This window comes from Penaeus japonicus, unplaced genomic scaffold (assembly GCF_977035675.1).
Source record: "Penaeus japonicus unplaced genomic scaffold, GWHDUDI00000001_assembly GWHDUDI00000020, whole genome shotgun sequence".
Lineage (NCBI taxonomy): Eukaryota > Metazoa > Arthropoda > Malacostraca > Decapoda > Penaeidae > Penaeus > Penaeus japonicus.
Window position 1 is genome coordinate 25,274,186 of NW_028234422.1, and position 10,000 is coordinate 25,284,185.

The following is a 10,000-nucleotide window of genomic DNA, read 5'->3' on the forward strand; positions in this document are numbered from 1 at the left end:
GTATATTCAAATACTGATCTTGGTTTTCAGATGATCAAAAACTTACCATTATAAGTTGTTTATTATACTATTTATTTTGTTTCTTTCAAGCCTGGCGTAATAATGCCAAGAAGGATGCTCTTAAGGAAATAAAGGAAATGATGGCTGTTGAAAAAGATACCAAAGTGGACAAGGCAAAGAAAGAAGTTGAAGGCTCGGAGGCAGCAGAGTTGTCCAATTTAGGCGACGAAATTAGCTGCGTTGAAGATGATGTTATTGTCATTGATGGATCAAGGTATGTTTAGAACCGAGAAAGCTAGGATGAGCTTTTAAACTTTTATAGATCAATTTAGTGAAATGAATCATATAAGATTATTAACATTTGATAGATATTCTGCAACTCATGCTTGGTGTTGTTAGAGGATTGATGATATGTCAAGCTAAAGCTCATTCAATAAGACAAACCCGCTCAGCCACAAACATTTTGCTGTCCTTCTAAAGACCTTGCAAACCCATTTTGGAACTGAGTTCAGTATCATTTATGGAAGCAGTTTCCTACAAAAAAAGAATAGTAAGACAATTTGAACTTGATGCTGGGATCATGCACTGGCCAATGAGGTTTTGTTTTGTTACTTTTATTATACTCAGTTACGACAGTTGTTTAGTTGCCAGAGTCAATTAGTTGGCCAACCTGACCAGACCTGTTTACCCCATTTCTTAAATTTTCTGGATAAAATGGTTTATTTCAGGTACTGTTATTATCATTGTCGATTTTCTTATTCACATTCATATTACTATTATTATGATGATGATGATGATAACACAAACCCAGTGATGAATGATGGCAACTATCCATGCCATGGTAATGTGGGCTGGAAGTCAGAATGGCACCTATCCATACCATTATATAAGGAGGTCACTCTCTTTTCTGGACACTAAATATTGGTGGAATTTCATGCCTCTGATGGTGCTAGTTCTCAAGCTACAACTTTCTAAAGGCAGACTAATGCTTCTATTGAAAAACAATAGTATGCTTGTCCAAAAACTTTTATTAAACCATCTGTGTATACAAGCACTTCTAGTGTCAATGAGTTAAGGATAAGAAATTGATTTTATTTATTTTTTGACAGCAATGACACACCATCTCCCATGCCAAAAGTTAAAGTAAGCAAAAGAAAAATGCTAAAGCGAAACAGTGAAACCAAGAAAGCCATGAAAGAACTTCAGGCTCTAGCAAAGGATGTAAAAGATGTAAGTACAGTGTTTTTTTTTTTTCTTCTTCTTCTTCTTCTTCTTTTTTTCTTCTTCTTCTTGTTCATCCTCAACATCTTTTTCTTTGTTTAACTTCCATTTCCTATTTTTCTTCCCTTACTTTTCATTGATAGCAGTTTTCCTTTATTGTGATGTTATTACTGTATCATTATGATGCCTTTATCATTGTCACCAGTACCATTGTTATATTTGTTTCTTTTCATGTTTTATATCAAACCATAGCTGTGCCAAAGAGCAATTCATAGTTAACTATCAGTAAATAGTTATGCTGTTGAGTGTCAATGTCAATATATCTCTAGAAATCACCACAAGATATCGTTTAACTCTCCTCATCTCCAGAACAATGACAGCATGAACCAAAGTGGCATCAGTGACATTTTGATTCTAAGCGACGACGAATGCGACAACTCAGACTCAGAAATGATGCTGCGGGTGCGGTTTGAGTCTGAATACCTTCGTTTACCCATTAAAAAGGTAGATTCAATAAAGGTGTACTGTTACTTACCCTGTTTGTTACTTATTCCTAAGTTACAGCAGATCTGAGGTGGTAGTCGCGTGTGCCATAACTAAGTGTTCGGCTCGGACATGTTTCATCAGCATTGGAAGTGCTTAGAAATTGTGCATTAGAGTTTAGAAATGTAAAATTAGAATCAATTTTTGATTGGGGAAGATAAGCAACAGTAATAAAAGAGGTAAAAAGAGGCTAAATACAATTATATAGAAAAACAGTAGATAGATTTTAATAGCAAGTGATAATAACAGTAAGAATTTCTCCATAGGCTTAAAACATTGTTAACTAATCAAGTAAGAACTTAATGTCTTATATTTGTAGATATTAGTGTACCATCTTTCATACCTAGATAACCAATGCTTATTTGAACAGCTCATGAAATCTTCATAAGAACCAAATCTTCTAAAAGCTCTATTTCCACTTTACAGATGCAGAAGTTTTCCCATATATACCAAGTGCTTGCAGAGAGGTTCAATGTTGGTGTCAGTCAGATAATTCTGAGTCACAGAGATAAAATCATTGATCCAGAGATTTGCCCAAAACAGTTAGGGCTGACAATTGCAGACATTATTGGTGAGTAATCTTGAAATCTTAAGAGCAGTGGTAATAATTAGCTTCATGTGTACTGTTGGTAGATAGCTTGCTTGCTTGCATTTTTGTTTTTGTTTTATTTTTTTTGTGATGACAATGATAGTAAGTGGTTAAAATTAATCAACTGATGTAAGTAGCTTGATACGAATTATGAATATAATCAAATGGTAAATATATATTTATTTATATATATATATATATATATATATATATATATATATATACATATATATATATACATATATATATATACATATATATATATATATACATATATATATATACATATATATATATACATATATATATACATATATATATACATATATATATATACATATATATATATATATATATATATATATATATATATATATATATATTTATATATATATATGTATATATGTATATTTGTATTTATATATATAGAATATATATGTATTATGTATATGTGTGTGTATATATATATAATAATATATATATATATATATATATATATATATATATATATATATATATATATATCAGAGATAGTTTATATATATATATATATATACACATACATATATATATATATATATATATATATATATATATAAATATATATATAATATATATATATATACACACACATATACATACATATATATTATATATATATATATATATATATATATATATATATATATATTATATATATATATATACACATACATATATATTATATATATATATATATATATATATATATATATATATATATATATATATATATATACATATATACGTATATATATGTGTGTGTGTGTGCATGCGTGCTTGTGAGCAGTATATTATGGGAAGTGAGACATTTAATTGTAAAAATTGTATCATAATTACAGAGGGTGGAATCCAGTCAAAGAACTATTCCAATGGAGCAGAATCAACAGAGGAAAACAACCCTGGAAGCATAAGGCTCAAAGTTCAGAACGCCAGTAAAAAGGGAGTTGTAACCATACACATAAATCGATACGATAAAATGCAAGTCCTAATGCAAAGATACGCCGAAGAGAAGAAAGTGGATCTTAGTACACTAAGATTCCACTTTGATGGTGAGAAATTGGATCCCAGTGACACTCCAGATAACCTAGACTTGGATGGAGATGAATGTATTGACGTTTATCATAGTTAGTATTGGTTTCGTGATATCATGAATGCAACATTTGGAGAAGTTTGAATAAATTTTTATATGTATTTATTTTAGCTTTTACCTTTACCATTTTCACTAAAGGCATATAAGACTATATTGTTATTTGTAAGAGTAATTTTGTGTGTGCGTTTAAGTATTGTATATTCTTATCTTCAGTGTGAAAATAATAACTGAATGTGAAGATCTTTTTCATTGTTGTTCTTTTGTTTCTTTTTGGAATTTGTACCACACAGAGTAACCTTGAAAGTTGATAAACAAACATATACAGATACACAGATACATACATACACAGATACATACATACACAGGTACATACTTACACAGATACATATATACACAGATACATACATACAAAGATACATACACACACAGATACATACACACACAAAGACACACAGATACATACATACACAGATATACACACACACACACACACGCACACTCAAGATTGCTCAATCACCACCACTCTGCTTCAGTTCCTGCTCTTTGCCTTTTTCTATTCCTCTTCCTTCTCTACCAGTTTTTTTAAACAATCTTCAGGGGAACAGAAAAGGATGCAGTTGGCTGATTGTAAATACTCTCTCTGTCCGAAAGTATGATGCGTGCATTTCCATGCCTTCATGTGGGCTCTGCCAACTATTGCTGCCTTCTGGTTCCATATTCAGAGAAAGAACATTTTCTATGCATCAAATACCTCAAAGGGGTGCAGGGACCACTGTAGACTTAAAGAAATCAATTAAACAATCATATTTACTATTTTAGATAAGGACTTAGAGAGAGAGAGAGAGATGTATATATGTATATATGTATATGAGTGGACAAAAAAAAATCAGAAATCCCAATTTCAGTTAAGTTACACCCATTAGTGTTTGGAGCTTATTTTTTTAAATTCAGTTCACAAAAAGGAAGAGGTTCCCTGTATAATATGGTACAGATCAGGAAAACAGGTTTATTTGTAATATCTTTTTATTTTTATCATGAGATTAATATATGTCATAAGGAACTCTGTTCACCTATATACTCCATTTCCTATGATGATATTGTTCACCCATGTAAGTCATACATACATATCCGTATGTATACATAGGAGTTCTGATCAACTTATTTTTTTAGTCATACTTTTTGCCAGTGTACTTTGACAATTTTTCCTTTTATACAATATCCCTTTTCCCGAAAAGACATGCATCTTGTATTTAGATTATTGGTTACTTATTATGACTGAAGATGCACTGTATCAATATTTCCATAGGACACTGAAGAATGAAGGCTTTTGGTTTTGTACAGAAGTCTCCTAACATAGTTTTTGATTTGTAGATTCCAAAAATACAACTTTTTTTGTACAAATTAGCATAAATAGAAGTGATAGTCTTTGGTTCTGATGTGTCAAATTGCAAGACATTGCATGATTTAAGGGTTGATTGGATGAAATAAATACAGTGCTATTTAAATCCATTGATCACAGGGACATACACCATCCACTATGATTTTGATGTTTTTTTTTATGCTTGGTTCCACAAATGCATAATTATTAAGGAGGCAATTAGTTATCCTAACTGACCTCCCCTCTTTACCTCTTTCCTTTAATTATCAGGATTTCTTAAAAATTATACTACCGTGATTAACATGATTATTAATTCTCATTATCATTATTATTGAAATAACAAAAATTCCAAGAATGATTAAAAAACAGACAGTGCATGAAAGAGGGTTAAACAATGATAATCCTTAGCAATTGCCTCTTGACAGAAAGAATGAATAATTTGTCTTCTAGCAAGCAGTAGACATTCTTTATTCTTTTTATGAATAGCTCAGTTAGAGAGTCAGTTTGCATTTTATATGCGACTTTTAACATTACCAGTATTATAAGTTCTTCCAGAGTCAAGTTTGTACAATAGCATAATACTAGAGTAATATTCATGACATAATAGCAATGAGCTCTGACTGTGCTTCTTACTTCACGATGCCTTCATATTTTATGTATTTAACCCATTCATGCCAAATGACGTTATATCTTTTATTGGGTATATTTCGCTCCCGCTGGATGCGTTCTATCATGTCATTATCTCTCTCTCTCTAAAATGTTTCACATTGTTATATATGTATATACTGATTGGAGTTCCATTTGTATGGACACATTTTTCTTCACTTGTGAAAATAAAACCAATATCTTCTTATATCACTCTGTTGAAAAGTTCTCTGAGAGGTACAGTGCAGCTTCATGCCAGAAGATATCTCACACTCTGAGGCTGCACACACTTCTTATCTTGCCAGCAGTTATAAGCCTCAACGTGAATGGGTAAAAGAGGATGAGAGTTAAAAAAAAAAAAAAAAAAAAGGACCGAGACCTCCCAAGTCACATTCAAAGTTTATGTATTTATACAAAAGGATATACAAAAAATGACAAACAGGCACCATTTCCATTTTTGTTATAGGTACCATTTAAAATGTAAAATCAGAGTTACCCTTTATGGGATCCCTATCTGTTGTGTGGGAAAATAACAATTTGGTGTATATCATACAGTGATAAAGAAAGTGATCTTAGCACACAGCCTGTTGCTTGAACTTTAATGCTTCCCAGCTGAAGTGTGCCTCACACCCCATGATTTAAAGAGACTTTCAAGTTTCAATATATATTGAAATTTGATTATGTAATTGATTGATAAGGTGATATTGGTATAATATGTTTATATATATATATATATATATATATATATATATATATATATATATATATATATACATATATATATACATATACATATATATATACATATACGTATATATATATATGTATATATATATGTATATGTATATATATATGTATATGTATATATATATGTATATGTATATATATATGTATATGTATATATATATGTATATGTATATATATATGTATATGTATATATATATGTATATGTATATATATATGTATATGTATATATATATGTATATGTATATATATATGTATATATATTACATATGTATATGTATATGTATATGTATATGTATATGTATATGTATATGTATATGTATATGTATGTATATGTATATGTATGTATATGTATGTATATGTATATGTATGTATATGTATATGTATGTATATGTATATGTATGTATATGTATATGTATGTATATGTATGTATATGTATATGTATGTATATGTATATGTATGTATATGTATATGTATGTATATGTATATGTATGTATATGATATAGTGATGTGATGTGATGTATGCATGTGCACATATGTATATGTATATATATTATAATATATATATATATATAATATCATTCACATACACATACACACCTATGTCTATCTATGTATTTATTGATGTAATGTGAGTGTATATTTATGTCTCTGACATACAGATACAAATACAAATATAGTGAATGTATAGAATATAGAGAAGTGTGAATGAGAATGTATAAATGCACAATGTAAGGGATGGTATTTACAGATTTTGATCGATTCTTTTTCTAAATTACATGTAATTCCGATGGAGATATCATTGAAAAGCATCGGTTACAATCTAGTGCATTGTGAAGTTATTCATTCTTAATTTATAGTTTTTTATACAACTGTTTTTGTGTACTGAAAAGTGGCAGCTAATTTTTGGAAGTGTTAAGCCATTTAGTTAGTTGCTGTGGCTAAAAGGGTATAAAATAATATAGAGAACATGTGTTTAGTACTTAATAAAGAATATTTTATAAACTTACTTTATTGTTTATTCACTAATCCTGGTTATTGATTGTGATGAAAATTACTTGGTTGAATCCCATGTAAAAAAAAAAAAAAAAAAAAAATCAAATTGTACTCTTAAGATTAGTAGTACCCTGTATTCATGCTTCTCTCTTTGGAAAGTAGGCCTTTTCATTCTTTTAAAGTATTAAATTTCCTTTATCTCTTGTGAATGGATCTAGCAGAACTGCATCATATTTTAGCATAGTTGTCAATGGCTATCAGTATACTACAAATTTGATTTTCATAAAAGAAATAAAAGGAATCTTTCGGCTAACTTTTTTTCCAATAAATCTCATATTTTGCTTATATTTAGATTTCTCAGTAATTAGTTTCAGCTCACTTCTGTTCAGTGAGATTTTTTATCTTTCACTCGGACCAAAAGATCCTGTTATTGCTTTGAGCTATTTAAAACTGACTCTCGTGTTCATCATTACTGAAACTTATTACGTACTCAGAAAGTCTCCAAGCTCTCTAGTTTCCACTGATTCAACTAAAGGTACAACAGTTTATGTTCATACTAATAGATAATGCTGCAATGTGCCCTCTGTCACACTACAATGCTTGCAAGAATGATCTCTTGATCTTGTTGCAAAGCCCTTGATCATACCCTGAATTAGAGCTTCCTTTACAGTTTAGGTCAAAACTGGAATTTGTGTACAGCTAGCCATAATTAATCTTTACAAAATTATTTATTGGTCTGCAAACTTACTATTTCTATTTCAACTTTTCTACCATTTTCTTTCTACTCTTTTAAATCATTATAATATCAAATTACATACATCCTAACCAAAAGAATAAGCATAGAAACACTGCTTTACTTGCTATTAAGACTGCCAGTATTTGAGTTGTTAAGCTTCAGAGTATTTCTCAGATGCTCTATGTATGGCATAAGTGACATACAATATACTTCAATAAAATATTTTAAATTCCACCACACAATCTCTCTTTCTGATTCCATGGTGCAGAATGAATCACTTATTTCTTAAGCTTGAAGATGAATATTCAAGATACATCAATCTGGTTAAAATACGCACAGCATAACACATGACTCACATTCAGATATAACCCAGCCTGAATCTCATACTTTATTTGTTACTCAAATGTGTTTTTGTGAGCCGGTTGGGATATTGAAACTTCCAAATGTTAAAGATGTCAGAATGATGGAGCATCTGACATTAGTTTTATGAATTTATTAATGTTTCTTTTATTTGTTTTTTTTAAGTGTCAATGAAGTTCCAGTAAAGATAATTATTTTTTGCCTGTATATGCACAAGCATCATCATATTAAATATTAATTCTCAAACACAACAACTTACTTGAAATAAAATTTCTAAATCTATTAGTTTTTAAATTAGAATAGCATCTTTTTATTAGTTGAATTATATGTTTGTAAAAGTCTTACATTTCAGGAATATTTGATGATCAGTTTACAGCATCCATGTAAGCAAGCAGAAAGGTAATCAGATTCCAATGCAGCATTTCTCACATTAGAGTGTACTAATGTTGTATGTTTTTAAGTCTATGCTTTCTGTTAATTGCTTCAGTTGAAATAATTTGGGCAAAAATTAATGGTTTAAATGATGAAGAGCCAAAATAAAAAATTCAATAAACATATTGAAATACTGACATGTTCATTTCCATTTCTGCGAAGGAAGTAGAAGAAACAGTACACAAAATCTAAGATTTATTTCAACATGTACAATAACAACTGTTATACCCAACAACATGGGATATTCTTGAAAGACTTTATCTGTAGATACCTGTTCTATACGTTTGTGATGTATCCAGCAAGTTCAGAAGTTTCCATTCTAAATTTATGATCAATACTTTCAATGAAGATAAAAATATGCACACTAAATAAAAACCAACAAATCTAAAAAAGAAAGTGCATCATTCAATAAAGATACATTATCAAGTGTCAATAACAGAATGAAATCAATAATGTAAGGTTTACTAAAATTTCCCAAAATCACAAAAGTTCTAGACATATTTAACCGTGGAAAAAGAAGTATTTCAATTAATGTGCAACGCTACTAGCACTCGATAGTAATTCAGATATGTACAGAGCACTGGACACCGTCACGTACAACTATGATTAGGTAGTCTGATTGAGAGGAGCTTTCTGCGACACATTGAAAGCCGTCTTCTTTTTCGCTCTTTTGTAGCACGAGGGCCACTTAATCTAGACACCGAATGATTGGGTAAAAATCTGTACATCTAAAATAGTTTTGGGCAAGAGTTACGTTACTGTGAACACTGTAAATGAAATGTTCATCAGTAATGTAAATCCATTTACAATGCAATGGTGAGTCAGAGTCACACACCAACTGTACAATCATGGCGAAGCTTGCATTTATCGCACCAACACTATTTTAGTTTCAAACATACGAGGTATTAGTATAAGAAAACTAAAACCCTAGAAGACTATCAGGAATTAATGTATTACAACAAGTGTTACACGCTATCAGTACAGACATATCACATTTATATTTTCTGTGATTAACATCCATATTTATTAGTGTATTTACTAAAAAGTATACTATGAGACAACCTTTGTTTTCTTTTAACTACACTTGGATTTAGTACTTGGCATTTAGCATTTCTTTTATTATCTCCAGTTTGTGTACATGTGTACCTGTATTTAGTTCCTTCACATAACTTTGAGCTGATTTGTAATCCTATATAATATAAATAACCCAGTACCTTTGTGTTT

The 10,000-nt window shown here is 29.9% G+C and overlaps 2 protein-coding genes across 3 annotated transcripts in view; one reads left to right on the top strand and one right to left on the bottom strand.

The window, feature by feature from the left end:
* LOC122264239 (NFATC2-interacting protein) overlaps nucleotides 1–3,984 on the top strand; it is a 10,998-nt gene extending 7,014 nt beyond the window's left edge. For both annotated transcript variants that reach the window (XM_086548188.1, XM_086548186.1), the window contains 5 exons: nucleotides 91–274; nucleotides 1,110–1,230; nucleotides 1,591–1,725; nucleotides 2,191–2,335; nucleotides 3,235–3,984. In XM_086548188.1, coding sequence (XP_086404314.1) covers nucleotides 91–274; nucleotides 1,110–1,230; nucleotides 1,591–1,725; nucleotides 2,191–2,335; nucleotides 3,235–3,524 — 875 coding nt within the window. In that variant the 3' untranslated portion in view covers nucleotides 3,525–3,984. The remainder of the gene's footprint in view (nucleotides 1–90; nucleotides 275–1,109; nucleotides 1,231–1,590; nucleotides 1,726–2,190; nucleotides 2,336–3,234) is intronic.
* Nucleotides 3,985–8,958: 4,974 nt separating this feature from the next.
* The window catches only part of Mpc1 (mitochondrial pyruvate carrier), a 15,408-nt gene continuing 14,366 nt past the window's right edge, over nucleotides 8,959–10,000 (bottom strand). Inside the window, exon 4 of the mRNA XM_043033030.2 lies at nucleotides 8,959–10,000. This exon is cut by the window's right edge and continues 527 nt beyond it. The gene's annotated coding sequence lies outside the window, so the exon portion shown is untranslated.